Source organism: Microcaecilia unicolor, chromosome 5 (genome assembly GCF_901765095.1).
Source record: "Microcaecilia unicolor chromosome 5, aMicUni1.1, whole genome shotgun sequence".
Taxonomy (NCBI): domain Eukaryota; kingdom Metazoa; phylum Chordata; class Amphibia; order Gymnophiona; family Siphonopidae; genus Microcaecilia; species Microcaecilia unicolor.
Genome location: NC_044035.1, coordinates 161,822,786 through 161,846,145, shown reverse-complemented (window position 1 = coordinate 161,846,145; position 23,360 = coordinate 161,822,786). Strand labels below are relative to the sequence as shown.

At 48.3% G+C, this 23,360-nt stretch overlaps 1 protein-coding gene across 1 annotated transcript in view; it reads left to right on the top strand.

Annotated features, from left to right (window-relative positions):
- The window catches only part of SGPL1 (sphingosine-1-phosphate lyase 1), a 332,112-nt gene that overhangs the window by 8,272 nt on the left and 300,480 nt on the right, over window positions 1–23,360 (top strand). Inside the window, exon 2 of the mRNA XM_030203525.1 lies at window positions 14,199–14,266. Coding sequence (XP_030059385.1) covers window positions 14,199–14,266 — 68 coding nt within the window. The remainder of the gene's footprint in view (window positions 1–14,198; window positions 14,267–23,360) is intronic.

Genomic DNA, 23,360 nt, shown 5'->3' with positions numbered 1-23,360 from the left:
GAACAGTGCAAATGATATCCTAATGATCCTTATGAAAACTTATCACATCTTATGCAAAATACACATTAGCAGCTTTCCCTGACCAAGAGCTGACATAAACCAGTCGTACTTAGATAAAACCACTGCCTAACCCCAGACTAGGAACTATATCACTGTGATCTTACCACGCTGTCCTGATGATGGCTTTAGATAAGACCGGAGCAGAATCTCCCCAGACGCTATCTCAGCTGTCTGTGTCTTATGTAGTGCAGGTCTTTCTCAGCAAACAGGCAGGTTCCCGTCTCTCCGTTGGTTATCAGAGCCAAAATCTCTGCCACAGGTATTTGCACCAGTTATGCAGGTCACAAGGTTGGTATCATACAGTCTCTAGCTCACCCCGAGCCTTGCTGGATTTCTCAGGTCTTCACAGGTACTCCTCCTCCGAGGGTCTCTGAATAACTTACTTCTCTCACTCTCCCTGCTTCTTCCAGACCTCTCTGTCGGGTGATAGTCTGGACCAATTCTGATCACGTACAGTCCAGTCCATGGGCAAGAAGAGTTCTTTGTTTTGTGACCTTGGAGATGGTAACTCCTGGTGCCATGAGTATGACTCCCTTCCCAGCGTCTCAGAGATAGAAGGGGGATGGTTGGAACACAGAATGTCCTTGGCTTCAGCAAGCCTGTCAGTGATTTTCCACAAGCTGAAGCTACATCTTGCTGACACAGAGATGTTCAGGTCAGAGGGTTGCAGCAGCCATCTTATTGTACCAAGATCTCATAGGCTTGTATAGGCCAAGACCAGCTCAGGCTAGATCACAGGGAAATACCCCTACAAAGCTTGTAGCTGGATATTGAGGTTTTAGTATTTCTCCTTTCTGCACCTGTTTGTCATTTAGATTCTGTGCTACATTCCATACACTGATTGGATCGTATGGTTACCTAAAGGGAAAGTAGGGAGGGATGGGGGGAACATAGAGGGGGAAGGGAGGAGTTGGGGATAAGTTATGTATTGTACTTATTGCTTGATCTGTTGTTTGTATGTTTGTATAACCTAATACAAATGATTTCAGCATAATTATAAGGAGGGGGGAACCTCTGAAATGTGATACATACTATGTTATGCTTTGGTATGATATTAGTTGGGGAGGATGGTGCTTGCTATTTCAGATGGTGGTTCCTATATTGGTCTAGGAGAATGGAAAGCATTACTTAAAGATCTTAAGGTAATTTTATGGAATGTAGGTGGGGGCATTTCATCTCCAATCAAGAGACAAAAAATTCTACATGCCATAAGAACATAAGAGTATCCATACTGGGTCAGACCAATGGTCTATCTAGTCCAGTATCCTGTTTTCCAAACAGTGTCCAAGCCAGGTCACAAGTACTTGGCAGAAACCCAAATCATGGCAACACACCATACTACAAATCCCAGGACAAGCAGTTGCCTCACCAATCTAATGCATTTTTTTGAGGGGGTAAGCAAACATGTGGACAATGGGGAGCCGGTTGATATTGTATATCTGGATTTTCAGAAGGCGTTTGACAAAGTGCCGCACGAAAGACTCCTGAAGAAATTGCAGAGTCATGGAATCGGAGGTAGGGTATTATTATGGATTAAGAACTGGTTGAAAGATAGGAAGCAGAGAGTAGGATTGCGTGGCCAGTATTCTCAGTGGAGGAGGGTAGTTAGTGGGGTCCCGCAGGGGTCTGTGCTGGGTCCGTTGCTTTTTAATGTATTTATAAATGACCTAGAGATGGGAATAACTAGTGAGGTAATTAAATTCGCCGATGACACAAAATTATTCAGGGTCGTCAAGTCGCAGGAGGAATGTGAACGATTACAGGAGGACCTTGCGAGACTGGGAGAATGGGCGTGCAAGTGGCAGATGAAGTTCAATGTTGACAAGTGCAAAGTGATGCATGTGGGTAAGAGGAACCCGAATTATAGCTGCGTCTTGCAAGGTTCCGCGTTAGGAGTTACGGATCAAGAAAGGGATCTGGGTGTCGTCGTCGATGATACGCTGAAACCTTCTGCTCAGTGTGCTGCTGCGGCTAGGAAAGCGAATAGAATGTTGGGTGTTATTAGGAAGGGTATGGAGTCCAGGTGTGCGGATGTTATAATGCCGTTGTATCGCTCCATGGTGCGACCGCACCTGGAGTATTGTGTTCAGTACTGGTCTCCGTATCTCAAAAAAGATATAGTAGAATTGGAAAAGGTACAGCGAAGGGCGACGAAAATGATAGTGGGGATGGGACGACTTTCCTATGAAGAGAGGCTGAGAAGGCTAGGGCTTTTCAGCTTGGAGAAGAGACGGCTGAGGGGAGATATGATAGAAGTGTATAAAATAATGAGTGGAATGGATCGGGTGGATGTGAAGCGACTGTTCACGCTATCCAAAAATACTAGGACTAGAGGGCATGAGTTGAAGCTACAGTGTGGTAAATTTAAAACGAATCGGAGAAAATTTTTCTTCACCCAACGTGTAATTAGACTCTGGAATTCGTTGCCGGAGAACGTGGTACGGGCGGTTAGCTTGACGGAGTTTAAAAAGGGGTTAGATAGATTTCTAAAGGACAAGTCCATAGACCGCTATTAAATGGACTTGGAAAAATTCCGCATTTTTAGGTATAACTTGTCTGGAATGTTTTTACGTTTGGGGAGCGTGCCAGGTGCCCTTGACCTGGATTGGCCACTGTCGGTGACAGGATGCTGGGCTAGATGGACCTTTGGTCTTTCCCAGTATGGCACTACTTATGTACTTATGTACTAATAGCAGACTATTCACTTTTCCTCCAGGAATTTGTACAAACCATGTTTAAATCCAGGTACGCTAACAGCTGTTACCACCTCCTCCGGCAAAGAGTTCCAGAGTTTAACTATTCGTTGAATGAAAAAATATTTCCTCCTATTTGTTTAAAAAAAAAAATGTATCTCCATGTAACTTCCTCACGTGTCCCTTAATTTTTGTACCTTTGGAATGAGTAAAAGATGAATTTACTTCTACTCATTCTACACCACTCAGATTTTTCTAGACCTCTATCGTATCTCCCTTCAGCCGTCTGTTTCCAAGCTGAAGAACCCTAACCTCTTTAGCCTTTCCTCATACGAGAGGAGTTCCATCCCCTTTATCGTTTTAGTCGCTCTTCTTTGAACCTTTTCTAATTCCACTATATCTTTTTTGAGATACGTTGACCAGAAATGAATGCAATATTCAAGGTGCGGACACACCATGGAGCAATACAAAGGCATTATAATATTTTCGGTCTTATTCACCATCCCTTTCCTAATAATTCCTAGCATCCTGTTTGCTTTTTTGGCCTCCGCCGCACACTGAGCAGAAGATTTCAGCATATTATGTACAATGACACCCTTAAGACAACATGCCTTTATTGCCTTTTTGCAGGAAACTAACCTAACCTCTTTGAAAGTAAGACCAAGAATATTATAATGCCTCTGTATCACTCCATGGTGCAACCTCACCTTGAGTATAGCATTCAATTCTGGGAGCCATATCTCAAAAAGGATATAGCGGAATTGGAAAAGGTTCAAAGAAGAGCGACCAAAATGATGAGGAAAGGCTAAAGATGTTTGGGCTCTTCAGCCTGGAAAAGAGACGGCTGAGGGAGGATATGATTGAGGTCTGTAAAATCCTGAATGCTGTACAACAGCATTTTTCACTATTTTTCTAAAAGTACAGAGACTAGGAGACACTTAATGAAATTACATGGATATACTTTTAAAACAAATAGGAGGAAATATTTTTTCACTCAAAGAATAGTTAGGCTGTGGAACTCTTTACCGGAGGATGTGGTAACAGCGGCTAGCGTATCTGGGTTTAAAAAAGGTTTGGATGTTCCTGGAAGAAAAGTCCATAGCCTGCTATATGGACATAGGGGAAGCCACTGCTTGCCATGGTTTTGGTAGCATGGAATGTTGCTGCTACTTGGGTTTCTGCAAGGTACTTGTGACCTAACTATTCTTTTTTTTCTCTTTTTATTTTTGTTCCTTGCATCCCTTCTCAAGTCAAAGTTAAAAACGACAAAGTAAAACTAAAGAACCAGCACCAGCAGGGGAAAACAGTTGGTGTAAGGTTTGAGTGTAAACATTGGGTAGCTTCTGAAAGGGATTCTCTGATCTCTGCAATGGTGTATGGGAGTTTCACAGTGTTTGGGTAAGTGCTGGGGCTTGCAGTGTTGGGCTGTAGGCACGGTAGAACTTGATGCTGCATGGTTGGTGTGGCTGGCTACTTTTGACCCACTAGGGGAGTGAGAAGCAATGGAGCTGTTTTTAAACAGTGTTTGAGCAGCTCCCACCTGTTGGAAGGCCTGGAGCTGCTTGAGATCACAGTGGGGTGCTATCCTCAGTTTTTCCACCAGTAGGAATGGTGGCCTTGTTTGCTTTGGGCTTCCCTTGTGGCCTGTCAGGGAGGCTTTCCTTAGTGCTGCTGCTTTGGGGGTAGGGATACCTTCAAGCCTGGACATGGAAGCTCTATGGGGTCCTTTTGGTGGCAGCAGCTAATTTTTAAAGTATTCAAAATGGTTTGAGATGGCTTGGGCAACGTTCCAGGTTTGGTCATGGATTGGGCCATACAGCAGACTGGTGGGGCTCCAGAGATGCGGCGGTTGGTTCCCCGCCAGTGGTGCAGACTGTGACGCCGGTACCGCTTGCAGTATTGGCTTCGACTGCTACCCAAGTGGACTCCCCATCAACGTCGTCGGAGGGAGCTTCGTCGCCGGCGGTGTGGGAGTCTTCTCGGCATCGCCATCGTGGACATGGTTCCTCGGCTTCGGACTAAAGTCAGAGAACTCGTATCTGATACCGAAGGGGAGGCCTCGTGTGAGGCAGAGGAAGACCCAAGATATTTCTCGGATGAGGAGTCTTGTGGTCTTCCTTCTCATCCCACTCCTTCGCCAGAGAGAAAGCTTTCTCCTCCCGAGAGTTTGTCTTTCTCTTCCTTTGTCCAGGAAATGTCTACGGCCATTCCCTTCCCTGTGGTTACTGAGGATGAGCCCAGGGCCGAGATGTTCGAGGTCCTGGACTATCCTTCGCCACCTAAGGAATTGTCCACTGTTCCTCTGCATAATGTCCTGAAACAGACATTACTGACGAACTGGACGAAACCATTAACTAACTCCTCCATCCCCAAAAAGATTGAGTCCCAGTATCGGATCCACGGGGACCCAGAGTTAATGAAGACCCAGTTGCCTCATGACTCTGGCGTTGTGGATTCTGCTCTCAAGAGAGCCCGCAGTTCTCGGGACTACACCTCGATGCCCCCGGGGCGGGTGTCTCGAACTCTGGACTCTTTTGGGAGAAAGGCCTACCATTCCGCTATGCTCGTGTCCAGGATACAGTCGTACCAGCTCTAAACGAGCATCCACTTGCGGAACAATGTGTGACAGCTGGCGGACTTGGTCGATAAGCTCCCGTCGCAGCAGGCCAAACCTTTTCAGGAGGTGGTCAGGCAGCTGAAGGCGTGTCGCAAATTCCTGTCCAGGGGTGCTTACGACACTTTTGATGTTGTGTCCAGGGCCACTGCTCAGGGTATAGTGATGCGCAGACTCTCATGGCTGCGTGCCTCTGACCTGGAGAATAGAGTCCAGCAGCGGATTGCGGATGCCCCTTGCCGGGGGGGATAATGTTTTTGGCTAGAAGGTCAAACAGGTGATAGAGCAGCTCCACCTGCGGGACACCGCCTTCGACAAACTCTCCCACTGGACGCCTTCAGCATCTACCTCATCAGGTAGACGTTTTATGGGGGAAGGAGGAATGCCCCCTATACTTCTAATAGGCATAGCTACAATCCACCTTCCTGACAGCCTGCTCAGGCTAAGCCCCAGCGTGCTCATTCACGTCAACAGTGTGCGCCTCAACAGGCCCCTGCAGCTCCCCAGCAAAAGCAAGGGACGGACTTTTGACTTGCTCCAGACGAGCATAGCCGCTATAAAAGTGTCCATGCCGGACGATCTACCGACGCGACAGTTGGTTCGGGCAGTTGGTGCTGCAGAATCTGTTTGAGATTTAGACTCCAACTCCACCCCCCTAGGCCCATTTTTATTCTGTTCCAGGCTACACTTTGTTAGTTGTTTCTGTTTTTAGGTCAATCTCAGTTATGTCCTCGCCGTTGCGAGGCCCAATTGACCAATGTTGTTGTTTTGAGTGAGCCTGGGGGCTAGGGATTCCCCATCAGTGCGAACAAGCAGCCTGCTTGTCCTAGGAGAAAGCGAGGTTACTTACCTGTAGCAGGTATTCTCCGAGGACAGCAGGCTGATTGTTCTTACCAACCCGCCCACCTCCCTTTTGGAGTTGTGTCTTCCCTTGTCTTTGCTTTCTACTTGACTGAGGGACACGCTCGCGCTGTGGGCAGGAAGACGGTCGCGCATGCACGGTGTGCACATATGCGCGCGAGGGCTAGAAAGCTTTGTTGCTAGGAAGATTTCCAATCCTGGGGCTGCTGTCAGACGTCAGCCCATCAGTGAGAACAATCGGCCTGCTGTCCTCGGAGAATACCTGCTATAGGTAAGTAACCTCGCTTTCTGGGTGCAGAGCCCTACCTATGGTTTGGCCCCAGCTTCCAGGAACTTCTCATGAATCAGGTTAGGCATGGTGGCATTGTGGTACAGGGAAAGTATCCGAGTATATTCTTATTGGACGCCTGGCTGAGCTGGGCCAATTCAAAGATGAATGCCAGGGTGACCATTTGCTGGGTTCCCCAGGTGCTGGAGGCCTCCCACTTAGTCACCTCTCCCCTCTCCAATCGGTTCAAAACTCTGCTGCCCGTCTCGTCTTCCGCCAGGGTCGCTTTACTCATACTACCCCTCTCCTCAAGTCGCTTCACTGGCTCCCTATCTGTTTTCGCATCCTGTTTAAACTTCTTTTACTAACCTATAAATGTACTCACTCTGCTGCTCCCCAGTATCTCTTCACACTCGTCCTTCCCTACACCACTTCCCGTGCACTCCGCTCCATGGATAAATCCTTCTTATCTGTTCCCTTCTCCACTACTGCCAACTCCAGACTTCGCTCCTTCTGTCTCGCTGCACCCTACGCCTGGAATAAACTTCCTGAGCCCATACATCTTTCCCCATCCTTGGCCACCTTTAAATCTAGACTGAAAGCCCACCTCTTTAACATTGCTTTTGACTCGTAACCACTTGTAACCACTCGCCTCCACCTACCCTCCTCTCCTCCTTCCTGTACACATTAGTTGATTTGATTTGCTTACTTTATTTTTTGTCTATTAGACTGTAAGCTCTTTGAGCAGGGACTGTCTTTCTTCTATGTTTGTGCAGCGCTGCGTACGCCTTGTAGCGCTATAGAAATGCTAAATAGTAGTAGTAGTAAATAGTAGCTGGAGGCCCTCAGTTGGATAATAGATTGTATAAAGAGCAATTTAGTGTTCCTGAGGGCTTGATTGGTCACTCAGGTAGGGGTTTCTGACTCTCCCATCTCTCATTCTCTCTTCACCTAGGCACACACCATATCTCTAATTTTTTTTTTCTCCTCACCTCGCCATCTATTATAGTATCTCTTCCACTCTCTCTTCCATGGCACATATTGAAACTTGATCTCCTCCCACATCAATGGCACACTCTCAGAATGTTCTGCCCCCTGCACAATCTCAACTTTCTATGCTGCCTCTCCCACCCCTAGGCATTCTCAGGTTTCTTGGCTCCTTCAGTCTCCGTGGCATTCTCTGTCCTTTCTCTACCCCCCAGGCATGTACAAAGCTGGCATTGGGTCTCTTCAGCTATCTTCCCCCCCCCCCCCCCCCCCCGACCGTAGAAGTTATGTGTAGAGAGGAGCAGCAAGTGTACTGCTGCACATTGGGTCACTTCTTTCTTCTCCTCCTCCTCTGGCAGCTTAGACCCAACTGCTCATGTGAACCACACGGACCTCTTTAGAGCCCTGTGGTTCACATTAGCAATCAACTCTAAGCCAACAGAGGAGGAGGAGGAAGAGACCTTATGTGCCGGGGTTTCTTTTCCTGCCCCTCTTGCCACGTGATCTCTGTGCTCAGTGGGAGGAGAAACCCTTTGCCGTTCCCTTTGCAGAATTCTGCATAGCTAGTATAGAGTGCTGCATATTATGAGGGGGTAGAGAATTTTGCACAAATTCTGTGTTGCACATTTGCACAGAGTACCCCCAGGAGTAGCAACTGGCATTCTGTAATGTTGGATGTTCTCCTCTTGTTAAAGTCCTTTGCCAGTCTAGAGAAGACTGAAGTTATATAGCTTATCAAGTGTGGACTAAATTAAATAAATTCATTATGCATAACTTGGCCAGAGAGAAAACCAAATGTGCCTTAAAAAAAAAAAAAAAAAAGCTTGTGCTTGCTTGGTTTTTGTTGCTGTGTATCTGTTCTTGCCTCTGAAGTATATCTGATGAATTTTAGTATATTTTTTTTTTTTTAATTTTATAGAAGTCTTTATTGAACATTGCCAAAACAGTACAATAATCACTCTATGCACAACACCATACTGTGGTACATTATCCAGCAAGCTTTACATGAGTGTGTTACAATAATACCATCCATTCCATGACAATGTTAGTATAAACACCAATTCTACTTCAAGTTTTTTAATTTTTTAAACTTTTAACTTCCCTTATTCTACTCCCCCTTCCCCCTCCCCCCTCACCTTTCCGAATGCTCTGTCATCATACTCATTAGTCAGAACAATTTTGTAGAAAGGGTTCCCACACCCTTTCCCATGCAGGCAAAGTTTTAGCTTTCTGGGCAGTCAATCTCTCCATTTCACATATGTATCGCACCTTGGTGTTCCACCGCACCATTGAGGGTACCAAAGGTGACTTCCAGTGTTGTGCTAAATTCAAACGGGCTGCATGCAGGGATCCTCTCAACAGAAGCCACTGGTCTGAGGTGAGGCCTATTGGTCTCTGCCCAAATAAGAAGGTTAGAGGATGCCACCTCACAGATTTGCCAACCCAGTTCTGAATACGAGCTTGTATCCCCTTCCAGTAAGCCTTTGCTTTAGGACAAGACCACCAAATGTGCCCCATTGTCCCCTCACCCCCGCAATTTCTCCAACATTCCTTTGGCACCCTAGCAAACATGTGGTGCAGTCTAACCGGGGTCAGATACCATCTGTAAAATACTTTAATAGCATTCTCTTGCATACTCACTGCTCGAGCTGATTTCAAAATCCTTTTCTCCAATGTAACCCAGTCCGCCTCCGGTAATGTGAAGTGTAGTTCTTGCTCCCACCTCCTCCTATGTTGTACGTATGGTCTGGCAGTAGCCATCAGCTGTGCGTATAGGAAGGATATCAGTCCTCGCTCAATCTTAGAGTCTACGCATATTTCCTCCAATGGATGCGTATCCCGCTTCAGACTTCCTTTGTAAGCCTGGCCTGTCAAAAAGTGTTGTACCTGTGTGTAGGCATAGTGATCCTTATCCCTGAGCCCAAAGTCATCCACCAGCTGTGCAAAAGGCACTAGTTTCTCCTCTTGATGCATCTGTCCCAGCAACTCCAGCCCCGAGTCTGCCCATCTCCTAAATGTGTTATTGCCTATACCTGGCTCAAACATTGGGTTTTCTGCTATGGGAGCTAAGCCCGATACCGGCGGTTGACGTTCTGAGAACATAAGATCCCAGTAGTAAAACGTGGCCTGTACTGTGGGCGGGAACATGTCCACTCTTCCCCTATATTTGTTAGGAAGCCACATTAAATGGGCTAATTTCCGCGATCCCACTAAATCCTGTTCAATGTCAATCCACAACTTATAACTATCTTTCCTAAACCAGTCCACCGCCGCTCTGGTCTGTGCTGCACAATAGTACCAGAACAAATTTGGCACTCCCAGCCCTCCCAGCCTTCTACTTTTATAAAGAAGAGCCCGTGATAACCTTGGTCTTTTCTGATTCCAGATAAAGCGGATCAACTTATCTTGGAGGCCCGAGAAAAATGTTCGGGGTACTTGTAATGGAAGAACCTGAAATAAATATAAAAGACGGGGCAAGATGTTCATCTTAATCGCTGCGATCCTCCCGAACCACGATAATCCCATATTAGCCCATCTGTCTAAATCTGTTTGCACCTCCCTCTTCAGAGCTGGGTAATTAGCTTCAAAAAGCTCAGCTAGGTCGTTCGTGATCTTGACTCCTAAATAGCATATTGCACGCCTCTCCCATTTAAATGCAAAGGCTGTCTTCAATGTCTCCATCAAACCCCGTGGGACCCCCACTGCCAAGCCCATAGACTTGCTGGCATTCAATTTATAGCCTGAGACCCGTGTGTAGTCCCCTATTTCTTTCATTAAGTTAGGCAAGGAAACCAGTGGGTTCGTTAGTGACAGCATCACATCGTCTGCAAATAGCGCAATTTTATACTCCTGCCCCCTAACCTGCACTCCAGTAATGTCATTATTCTCACGTATAGCTGCTGCCAGAGGTTCCATCGCCAGAGCGAACAGTAATGGAGACAGCGGGCATCCCTGTCTGGTTCCGCGCCCCAATGCAAATGTCCCTGAGTTCCCCCCGTTAACTCTCACACAAGCCCTCGGCAAAGAGTATAAGGCCTGGATCCAGGCTCTAAAATGCTGTCCAATTCCCACTCTATGCAAGACCTTATCTAAATACCCCCAGTGCACCCGGTCAAACGCCTTCTCTGCATCCAGACCGAGTAGCACTGCGGGCCTTGTTTTTTTCTGTGTTGTGTATATAAGATCTATTGTGCGGCGTATGTTATCCATGGCCTGTCTCCTGGCAATGAATCCCACTTGGTCCGGATGGATCAAACAGGGGAGCACCCTCCCCAAACGGTTAGCCAACACCTTGGCCAGAATTTTGACATCAGTGTTCAATATCGAAATGGGTCTGTATGAGGCACATTCAATATGATCCTTGCCTGGTTTTGGTATTACCGCCACCCATGCTTCCATCATAGACCTAGGGAACGGTGCCCCCTCCCTGACAGCATTGATTATCATCGTCAGGTAAGGCGCTAGCTCCATCACATATGCCTTAAAGAACTCATTCGTGAAGCCATCTAATCCCGGCACCTTCCCCCTTGGTAATGCTTTCACCACTTCTATCACCTCCTTTACCATCACTGGGTCCTCCAACTCTCTCTTTTGTGTATCAGAGAGCGCCGGTAGGCCCCTTGCCTGTAAGTATCCCTCTATTTCCCCAGTCTGTACTGTGGCATCCTCTCTATAGAGGTTCTCATAGTATTGGGCAAAGCAATCCCTTATCTGTGCTGATTTGTGCGTGATGACCCCCCCAGCATCTCTAATTCTTAATATGTGTCGATCTGCTCTCAGTTGTCTCAATTTGTTAGCTAGCAAGCGTCCCGGTTTGTCAGTGCAAGCGTAGTGAACCTGTTTCATCCTTGCACTCACAAACTTCAAGCTTTCCTCATGTAGCCCCGCTATCTCCAATCTCACCTCTTGCAATTTTCGATAATCAGCTACTGAACCTGAAATTTTGTATTTATCTTCCAATGTAGCCAGTCTATCCATGCAATGTCCCAGCCTCTGCCGATGTACTCTGGCCTTCTGACTGGCACATTTAATAAAATGTCCTCTTGAGACTGCCTTGAATGCATCCCACACGGTACCCAATGTAGGCCCCGAGTCCAGATTAATGACAAAGTACTCTCTAAGTAAGGGAATAAAACTGGCTACTGTTTCAGGATCCTGCAGCAAACTGTTATTAAATGTCCATCTTTTATCTCGCTCCTCCTCCCTCAGGGAAGGAACAGCAAGCCAGACCGGGGCATGATCCGATATTGTGATATGACCTATATCGGCTTCTTCCCCCCCTTCCAATAACGTTTTATCAAGAAAAATGTAATCCAATCTGGAGTAAGTGTGATGCACTTGGGAAAAAAAGGTAAAGTCTCTCCCTCTAGGATTTCTCAAACGCCACCCATCACACAGCCCCATCCCCTCAACAAAATTATTTAATGCTCTAGCAATTCTACAGTCTGCCTGGGCAGGAGGAGTCGACCTGTCCAGGCCAGGTTTCATGGTCGCATTAAAATCCCCGGCCACTATCAGCTTCCCTCTGGCAAAGGCCTGCAGCTCCTTCTGAAGGTGCCGGAAAAAACGCTCCTGTCTTTCATTGGGCGCATATACACTAACAAGTGTATACTCCTCCTGCTCCAACCTGATATGCAAAAAGAGGAATCTTCCCTCCCTATCTCTTCTAGTGTGCAAGATCTGGACTGTGACATTTTTATGAAACATTATGGCCACCCCTCTTTTTTTAACTCCTAAGACATCTGAAGCACACACCACCTGTGGATAGCATTTGGAATACAGTAGTTTCTCATGCTTTTTTAAGAGATGTGTTTCTTGTAAAAACACCACTTGTGGTTGCGCAAGACGCAACTCACGCCAAAGGGCATGCCGTTTATAAGGAGAGTTTAAGCCCTTTATATTATAAGTGAAAAACTTATAGCCCACCATTTACCAATTCTGTTCTGTCAGCATGTTCTAAGAAAGATGTATAGCCATCCCCCCCTCCCCACGCTCCCCGCTGACTTTCGTCCTCCCTCCCTCCCCCCCCCTTTAACATCCACTCACCAGACAATACCCTCCGGCATTGCATGGGTAACCAGAGGAAAGCGGCCCCGAAGGCCAACACCCCACCCAGTTCTGTCCCCCTATTTCACACGTATCCCCCTATTCAATTATACAGCATTTGAACACCTCCTCTTCCATCCTACCAGCTCACCTCACACTAGGCAACAGTCATTCTCATTCACTCACTCTTCAGTTCCACCTCAATTTAAACCTTATGAACAGTCCATTCTTAACCAGAGTCCTCTTTGGGCTTTCAAGTCTGAAGCCTCGATGTCTTCGCATTCGCTGTAACTCTCTTCCACTTTTGCATGCGTGCTTTTGTTGTCACCGCCAGCTCCGTGGGCACCGTCTCCGACGTAGTCAACCCGGCCTCGTGTAGGCTTTTCCAGGCATCAGTCACCTTCCTTGTCCTGCACTGTTGCCCCTTGATCACAAAACAAATAGCAAATGGAAAGGCCCATCTGTAAGCGATCTTTTCTTTAATCAATACTTCAATCACTGGTCGCATAGCCCGTCTCTGCATCAGTGTAAACACCGAAAGGTCTTGAAATACTGAGATCCTGGCTTCATTATATTCCAGGGTTGGAAGCTGCCGGGCTTTTTGCAACACCATCTCTTTAAATGTATAAGAGGAGAATCTCACAAGTATGTCTCTGGGTCTATTTTCAAGTCTCTGGCCCTGCACTCTATGTGCTCTGTCCATACCCGCAGCACTCGGGTCCCAGGCCTCTCCCATAATTTTTTCACATAGGTTCCTCACCAGCGTTTGGATATCTTCCATACCTCCGCTTTCAGGGACTCCACGGAACCTCAAGTTGTGTCTTCTTCCTCTATTCTCAAGGTCATCCATTTTATACTTAAGTTCCTCATATTGTTCTTGCTGCTTTAAAATGCGTGAGCTCAACAGGCTTTGCTGCTCTTCCTGCTCATCGAGCCTTTCCTCTATGGTTTCTACTCTGCCACCCAGCTCTCTGAGATCCAAGCTGATAGCGTCGACGTGCTCCAGTATTTCAACCCGGGAAGCCTTTATTTCCTCTCTAATCGCTTCCAGGCATTTCGCCAAGTCCGCTGGGGAGTGCTCCCTTGTAACAGCGGGACTCGGCGCCACGTGTTTAGCCGGCGCTTCCGAGTCCGCCATGCCGGGTGAAGCTGGGCGCGAGAGGTTCTTCCCGGCTTGTTTCTTCGGCGCTTTATCGCTTCCCCGCTGTGCCGCCGCCGCGGTTTTACTCATTTTGTGGAGCCCGGTGTATAGCTCGTCGCCAAATGTGGTGCTGGTCTAATTTTTTTTTTCCAATGGCTCTTTTGGTGCTGCTTAACGGTGGGGATGTGCAGGAGCTAACAGACTAGGCAGCCATTCACCTCCGTGACGTCACTTCCTCCTGAATTTTAGTATATTTTTATGTATTCATCATTTGACTGAACTAATCACATCTACTGTGTAGTGCACAAACATCTTTACTTTTAATATCACAGGGATGTGCTTGAGACTGTATACAGCATTAAGTATTTTTGCAAATGTAAATTATTCTGTAAGTGTGTAAAATTGCCAGATATCACTTCCCCAATCAGATCTATTTAGGTTAGAGCACTTACAATGTCTGATATGCTGCAAGGCTAGAAAAATATGAAGAATTACTATCCTATTCATTTTCTTATCTTTTTCTCTTAGGTTTAAGCTCAAGATTTAAAAAACAGTGTTTTAAAATACTAAGAAAATTACCCTTTGTTGGTGCCCAGGTAAGAAACGGGATGAAAAACACTTGTTATAAAATATAGCTGCTTCAGAATGGTGGTACTCTGTCAAACGTTCCAGTATATGTATGCCTTTTGATATGGCAGTGGAAAGAGGAGCTCTCTGGCTGTAAAGGCTGACTGAGTTTCGGTTTTGGTGCTAAGTAGAGGAGTGTGGTAGCTGTGTTAGTTCACTCTTAAGGTTATCAATAGAAATCAAACAAAATAAAACATGGAAAAGAAAATAAGATGATACCTTTTTTATTGGACATAACTTAATACATTTCTTGATTAGCTTTTGAAGGTTGCCCTTCTTCGTCAGATCGGAAATAAGCAAATGTGCTAGCTGACAGTGTATATAAGTGAAAACATTCAAGCATTACTATGACAGTCTGACAGGGTGGGAGTTTGTGGGTGGGTAGGAGGTATGCATGGAGACATCAAAGCATATCATTGATATTCTGACAGGATGGGTGTGGATAGGTGAGGGGTGGGGTGATCAACAGAGAAATTCAGCTTTATGGTTTATAATGGGCTAGGAACCCCAGATCCTTGTTAATTCCTTTTTGTTGGGTGTTAAAATATTCAATCATTCTGACTTCAAAGGTCTTACGTTCTTGTATGGTTTTATGTTTAAACGGTTTATTGAGTTTTCACACAAATCAAAACAATACAGTTTTGTGCACAAATAACAGCATTGTGACGTAACAACCCAAATCTATTCCAGACCAATCTACTACATTCTTCAAACTCCCTTCCCCCCTCCCCCTTTCCCTTCCATCCCCTCCCCTAACCCCTCCTCCTTCCCCCAAACCACCCCCTTCATCCAACTCATAGAACAACAATTATATACACAGGAATATCATTTCACATCACATATCTAGAGATAATACAGTCTCGATGTCTACCAATAAATGCCTACCATTGAAACCCTACAACTCCCAACTCCCTCCCTCCCTCCCATACACAGAAGAAAAAGAAGAATTCCCCTCAGCAATACCCTTGGGAGCTTGTAATCTGATAGCCCCCAAAGGCGGTGAGAAAGAACAAACAATCCCCATTATCCCCAACCCCCTCCCTATGGCACCTCTCACACACTTAACCCACCCTTAAAAAAAAAACAAAAAAAAAAAACCCTCTTTTTGGTCCCCCCTCCTACCTTCACTCCGTGCTTCTGTCTCCTTTCCTTATTCCACTCGGTGCTCCCCCCCCTTTCCCCCGTGGTTCAGCACAGGCACCCTGACAAGAACTCCTTTATCCTATTTACTCATAGTCTATTACCCTGAACAAAAGGTCAATCTTAAATCGTATTTAGAATGAGGCTCCTCGCTCTATGCGGGAGTGTTTGCAAATATGGGTCCCAAATCAACAAGAATTGTTTTTTCCTCTTTGTTGTACCCCACATCTCTCGTTTCTCCAATAACAACAATATATGCAAACGATTCCTCCAAGCCCAAAACGAGGGGCTCTCAGTTCCAATCTATTCTCTCAAGATAATCCGCTTCCCTACCACTATTGCTTTCCGTATAAACAATATTATTTCCCGTTTAGTTACCCCAAACTTCTCATATTTATCTAGCAACACTCCAGCAGGCACCATCGGCAGAGGGCATTTCCAGAGACCCCCCACATAGTTCAAGATTTCTGCCCAAAACAATTTAACCTCTGGACAGTCCCAAAAAGCATGATAAAATGAATTATTTCCTTGTTTACATTTGGGGCATACCGGTGTCTCCACTCCTTCAAATCTAAATAACTGCTCCTGTGCCATATATGCTTGGCGTAAGACCCTATATTGGCACTCTCTCAACTCTGCACTAGTAGACACCTCGGGGATCTTCCGAACCAAAACTGAGAGATCGATCTCAGTCAGATGTTCCCCTAAATCCTGATTCCAACGACGTAAAATCGCCGCTCTGGACCGACTCACTACCGTTTTTGCACCTCCTTATGGAGAGACGAAATCGACAGTCCCCTCTCAGAAAACTACCCAAAAAATTCATCTAAACAGGTTCCCATCCGGGTCCCTAATGCTCTCCTATCCAAAGATTTATAATAATGCTGTAATTGTAAATAGGCTAGCACATCTCTCTGTTCTACTCCCAACTGACTTTGAAATTGCGCCCAACTAAATAGTCTACCCTCCTCATCTAATACATGCCTAAAAAGAGTTAACCCCCCATTAGCCCATCGTTGAAAACTAGCATTATCTTGTCCTGGGGGAAACTGTTTGTTACCCCGAATGGGTAATTGGTCCGATACCACAGGGTCCCCCCCCCGCAATAGCGGGACTAAATATCTCCAGGCCTCTCGCACCGATTGCAATACTATGCTACTTACCAACTCTTTGGGCAGCTGTTTACCTACCTCCTGCATCAAATAGTTAATATCCCAAGGTGCATAGTATTCTCTTTCAAGCTCTACTGGTGTAAAAGTCTGTTCATTCAAATACCAGTCTCCTAGATGCCGCATTATACATGCGTGATTATACGCTCTCAGATCTGGCAATCCAAAACCACCATGCTTCCAAGCTCCTAAGAGGTATCTAAAGGCCATTTTGGGCTTTTTCCCCGCCCAACAAAATTTAGATAACAATCCTCTCATCACACCCAGATCCCGCTTCAATAACCACAGCGGTAAGACCTGGAGTACATACAACCATCTTTCAAAAAGAACCATATTGAAGAGCTGTATTCGGCCATGAAGTGAGAGTGGTAAATGTATCCACTTCTGCAGCCAGTCTCTCGTGGAATTCAGCAACCTCTCAACATTACACCTATACATTCGTGATGTTCTCGTACAGAGTTGAATACCTAAATATCTAAACGAATTAGTCCCCCATTTTAAAGGAAATCCACCCACCCATTTTCGTCGTACAGACTCGCATGTAGGTAGTGCCAAAGACTTGTCCAGATTGAGCTTAAAACCTGAAAATTCCCCATACTCCCGAAAGCTCTCCATTAAAGTTGTTAACGAACCTTGGGGCTCAACAATATGAATCAGCAGGTCATCTGCAAATGCAGACAGTTTGAATTCTTGACTCCCAACCTGCACCCCTTTTATTTCTGGATTACTCACCACTTCCCTCACCAGAGGGTCAAGTGAAAGAACAAAAAGCAAGGGAGAAAGAGGACACCCCTGACGTGTACCCCTGTGAATCGCAAAGGGGGGGGGCGTGAACCCCCGTTCAAGCCAATCATGGCTAATGGAGACGTATAAAGTACTTGTACAGCCTGAAGAAAAGACTCTCCCACTCCATATTTCCGCAGGACCGCAAACATAAATCCCCAACTCACCCGGTCGAACGCTTTTTCAGCATCGAAGCTAACCACAAGGGATGGTGTCTGTGTGCGTTCTACTTGTTCCAGAGATGATATGATCTTCCTTACATTTTTCACGATGGTTCTACCCCTGACAAATCCCGCCTGTGGATCGGCTATCACCGAACCCGTGACAGCCTATTCGCCAACACCTTGGCAAACAACTTAGCTTCAGTATTTAATAAGGATATGGGTCTATATGAAGACGGTTTCGTAGGATCCTTCCCAGGCTTCAGCAGCAGACTAATCTGAGCCACCTGGAGTGATGAAGGGAGAGCCCCATCACAAATAAATTGCGTAAACACCGATTCCATATCATCATGCTGATCAATCCATAGACTGGTGGGTTGTGTCCATCTACCAGCAGGTGGAGATAGAGAGCAATCCTTTTGCCTCCCTATATGTGGTCATGTGCTGCCGGAAACTCCTCAGTATGTTCTCTATCTCAGCAGGTGGTGGTCACACACAGCAGCAGCTCTGGCTAGGTCTCCAAGCCTAATTATTAGGTTTTGTTGAGTACCTGGGGTTGAGGGCTCTTCTTGAGCAAGTGCAAACCTGGTGGTGCCAGGTCCCTCCTTTTCTCCCCCCTCCCGCTGGCTCCGTTAAAAAAAAAAAAAAAAATTTTGGATGTCCTTAAAGGTGTTTATTTCAACGTTTATTGCAGCTACTCACTGGGACACCAGTTCGTTACAGCTCGGAGCGAGAAGCAGGTAATTTTTACCTTTTTGCAGCGGGCAGGGGGTTCCCCGATCGGTCTCCACGTGGCCTATGGCGTCGGAGGGCGAGGGCACAAAGAATCGTTCCCCGGACCGCGTGTGCGCTTCTAGCGGGGATGTGGGGGTCTTAAAGTCTGATTCGCCCTTTTTGGGTGTCAGTTTGGAGGCCGGTCAGTGTCCCGGTTCTTCCTCCGGTGTGGCGGTTTTTCCCGCCATAAACGCCCATCCCCCGCTGCTCGCCTCCGCCATCTTGGCCGGCCACTCTGCTCGGACGGCTTCTTCTTGGGCCGCCCTTGAGGTGGGAGACGTTAATGCTATGGCCGCCCTTGATTTGGGCGATGGCAAAAAAGCGGCCAAAGTTAAGCGCCGTTCTTCCCGTGCGGCTCCTTCACGGAGTGTCGCGCCGGACGCCATTTTGGATGCACAGCATGTTTCTCCCCCGCTCTTGCGAGCGCCGGTTGAGGGTGCGTCTAGGGCTGTGGCCCAGGCTGCTGAAGTGCACAGTCTGGGGGGTTTCTCCCCTGAGTTCATTTTGCTGCTGCATCAGGCTTTCCTTATGCAAAACGCTGCCCCTGCTCCCTTGTCCGATAAAGGGGTTGAGGCCCCCGGAAGTAAACGCCCTCGGGTGGATTTCCAGGCCTTAGAGGACTCTGTCTCCTCTGATGTAGATGAGGGCAGCGTATCTGAGTTCTCCCAATGGTCCTTTGGGGATTCCTTGGAGGAGACGGATTCCCGCTCGGATGGAGCGGATGACCCCTCTGCAGCGCGGATCTTTCGCTCAGAGGACTTGCCCAACCTGTTAGTGCAGGCCATGAGCATTTTGAAGATTTCCTCTCCGGAGGACGTCTCTCCCTAAGCCCCTGTTGGCTCCGCCATTATGCTGGGGATGAAGCGCCCGCCTAGAACCTTCCACGTGCATGATGCCATGCACACCTTGATTTCGGCTCAATGGGATGTCCCGGAAGCGAGCCTCAAAGTGGCTAGGGCTATTTCCCGCCTCTATCCTCTGCCTGAAAGTGAACGGGAGGCCTTTCTTTGGCCTACCGTGGATTCTTTAATCACTGCGGTGACTAAGAAAATGGCGTTGCTGGTGGAAGTTGGCACGGCCCTAAAGGACACCCAAGACAGAAGATTGGAGGCGGCCTTAAGGTTGTCCTTCGAGGCGGCTGCTTTAAGTTTACAGGCCTCAGTTTGCGGCTCCTATGTGGCCAGGGCGTGCCTGACGATTGTGCAGCGGGCTTCCCTCTCGGATCCTTCCTTGAGGGCTGATTGGCCGGCCCTGGAATCGGGCTTGGCTTATTTGGTAGACTTGCTGTATGATGTCTTGAGAGCCTCGGCTAAAGGTATGGCTCAGACAGTCTCTGAGCGGCGGTGGCTTTGGCTGAAGCATTGGTCTGCTGACCACGCCTCTAAGTCCCACCTGGCTAAGTTGCCTTTTAAAGGCAAGCTGCTCTTTGGGGTCGAGCTGGACTAAATTGTGACCGATCTCGGCACGTCTAAGGGCAAGAGGTTACCAGAGGTCAGGGCTCGGGCCAGTGCTCGCCCCGGTAACTCCAGAGGACGGTTTCAGGAAGCCCGTTGGTACCGCCCGGGCAAGTCGGGCTCCTCTGCCCCCTCTTCCTTCAAAAGGAACTTCTCCCCCAAGCAGCATTCCTTTCACAGAGACCGCCGTCCCGGAGGTGCGCCCTCCGGTCCTCCCCCAGGGTCTCGTACCCAATGACGGGGCCCTGGTCCATGGCCCAGTGCAGATTGGAGGACGCCTGTCCTCGTTTCTGGGCAAGTGGACCAGGGTAACTTCAGACGCTTGGGTGCTGGAAGTCATCAGAGACGGCTACAAGCTAGAGTTCTGCCGACCCTTAAGAGACGGGTTTGTACTCTCTCCCTGCAAGTCTCCGGTAAAATGCTGTGGCAGTGCAGCAGACTTTGGACAATCTGATCCGCCTGGGTGCGGTCATTCCGGTGCCACAAAATCAGCTTGGCAAGTGATGCTACTCCATTTACTTTGTGGTACCAAAGAAAGGAGGTTCTGTACGGCCTGTCCTCGACCTCAAAGGGGTCAATCGGGCCTTGAAAGTTCGGCACTTTCGCATGGAGACTCTCCGCTCTGTTATAGCGGCAGTGAAGGCAGGGGAGTTTCTGGCATCCTTGGACATCAAGGAAGCGTACTTGCATATTCCCATCTGGCTTCCTCATCAACGCTTTCTGCGTTTTGCAGTCCTGGGCCGACACTTCCAGTTCAAAGCCCTCCCGTTCGGGTTGGCTACTGCTCCGCGGACCTTCTCCAAAGTAATGGTGGTCATTGCGGCCTTCCTGCGAAAGGAAGGAGTACAAGTCCATCCTTATCTGGACGACTGGTTGATCCGAGCCCCCTCTTATGCAGAGTGCGGCAAAGCTGTGGACCGGGTGATTGCTCTTTTGAGCTCCCTGGGGTGGATCATCAACTGGGAGAAAAGCCAGCTGTGCCCGACTCAGTCCCTGGAGTATCTGGGAGTTCGATTCGACACCCAAGTGGGCAGAGTGTTCCTGCCGGACAATCGGATTGTCAAACTTCAGGCTCAGGTGGACTAGTTCCTAGTAGCCTCTCCGCTTCGGGCTTGGGACTATGTGCAGCTGTTGGGCTCTATGACGGCCACGATGGAAGTAGTGCCCTGGGCCAGGGCTCATATGAGACCACTACAACACTCTCTGCTGCAGCGCTGGACTCCAGTGTCGGAGGATTATGCTGTGCGCCTTCCCTTGGACCCAGCAGTGCGCAAGGCGCTGAGCTGGTGGCTGAAGACAGACAGGTTGTCTGCAGGAATGCCTCTGGTGACCCCGGAGTAGGTTGTCGTCACGACGGGAGCCCACTGATTGGGAAGGACAGCGCAGGGGCTCTGGTCTCCTGCAGAGGCAAAGTGGTCTATCAACCTCCTGGAACTCAGAGCCATTCGGTTGGCGCTTTTGGAGTTCCTCCCGGTACTGGCGTTGAAGCCAGTACGGGTCCTGTCGGACAATGCCACGGCTTAGGCCTATGTCAACCGCCAGGGAGGTACCAAGAGCGCCCCTCTAGCCAAGGAGGCCATGAATCTATGCCAGTGGGCGGAATCGAACCTGGAACAGCTGTCGACGGCCCACATTGCTGGAGTCATGAATGTCAAGGCGGACTTTCTCAGTCGCCATACCTTGGATCCTGGAGAGTGGCAGTTATTGGCTCAGACGTTCTTGGAAATCACGAAGCGCTGGGGCCAGCCGAGCCTAGATCTGATGGCGTCATCGGCCATTTGCCAAGTGCCGCGCTTTTTCAGCAGAGGACGGGACCCTCGATCTCTGGGAGTAGATGCTCTTCTCCAACAGTGGCCGACACAGGAGCTTCTCTATGTGTTCCCGCCATGGCCCATGTTGGGCAGGGTACTAGACTGGGTGGCAAAGCATCCGGGCCGGATAATCCTGGTGGGTCCGGACTGGCCCAGACGTCCCTGGTATGCGGACTTGATCAGGCTCTCAGTGGACGACCCTCTGCGACTGCCAGTGGAGCAAGGCCTGTTGCATCAGGGTCCCGTGGTGATGGAGGATCCCTCCCCCTTTGGTCTTACGGCCTGGCTATTGAGCGGCAGCGTCTGAGGAAGAAGGGCTTCTCAGACAAAGGTAATCGCCACTATGCTGAGAGCGAGGAAGCGCTCTACTTCTACTGCTTACGCTAGGGTTTGGCGTACCTTTGCAGCGTGGTGTGAAGCGGGCTCACTTTCTCCCTTTACTGCTCCAATTTCTTCAGTGTTGGCGTTCCTGCAGGAAGGTCTGGAGAAAGGCCTGTCGCTCAGTTCCCTTAAAGTCCAGGTAGCGGCTCTGGCTTGCTTCAGGGGCCGCCTGAAGGGTGATTCCCTGGCTTCGCAGCCAGATGTGGTGCGTTTTCTCAAGGGAGTTAATCACCTGCGCCCTCCTCTGCACTCAGTGGTGCCTGCGTGGAATCTCAACCTGGTGCTAAGAGCCTTGCAGAAGCCGCCTTTTGAACCCTTGTCAAGGGCATCTCTGAAAGACCTGACGTTGAAAGCAGTCTTTTTGGTGGCTATCACTTCAGCCAGAAGAGTTTCCGAGCTCCAGGCGCTATCATGTCGAGAGCCTTTTCTGCAGTTCACTGAGGCAGGAGTGTCTATTCGCACAGTGCCTTCCTTCCTGCCCAAGATAGTTTCTCGCTTCCATGTGAATCAGCAGTTCTGTCTCCCATCCTTTCGTAGGGAGGACTACCCAGAGGAGTACTCTGCTCTCAAATATCTAGATGTGAGACGAGTCATCATCAGATACTTGGAAGTGATCAATGATTTCCGGAAGTCGGATCATCTGTTTGTCCTGTTTGCAGGTCCTCGTAAGGGTCTGCAGGCTGCTAAGCCTACAGTGGCAAGATGGGTCAAGGAAGCCATTGCAGCGGCTTATGTGGCTGCGGGGAAGGTGCCGCCTATCCAGCTGAAGGCTCACTCCACTAGAGCTCAGGCGGCCTCGATGGCAGAGGCCGGGTCCGTCTCATTGGAAGAGATTTGCAAGGCGGCAACTTGGGCATCGGCCCATACCTTCTCCAGGCATTACCGCTTGACTGTGGCTGCTCGGGCGGAGGCTCGGTTTGGAGCTTCAGTGTTGCGGTCAGGGATTTCAATGTCCCGCCCTGGGTGAGTACTGCTTCGGTACATCCCACCAGTCTATGGATTGATCAGCATGATGATATGGAAGGTAAAATTATGTATTATACCTGATAATTTTCTTTCCATTAATCATAGCTGATCAATCCATAGCCCCTCCCAGATATCTGTACTGTTTTTATTCTGGTTGCATTTCAGGTTCAAGTTTAGTCTTCAGTTCCTGTTCAGGAGGACTTCGTGTTCAAGTTTTTTCAATTGGATTCTTCAAGAGTTGACGAGTTTGTGTTACAGTGAGCTGCTGCATTCCTCTCCCCTCCGTTTTACGGGGCTGGATTGAGACCTAAATTCTGCCGGCGCTCCCTCCCGCTTCGTGCGGCTGTAGGGCAGCTTTGTACCCCTCCCGCTTCGGCGGTGTTAGGGTCAGTCAGCTCCTTCCGCGGTTGCGGTTGCAGGATAA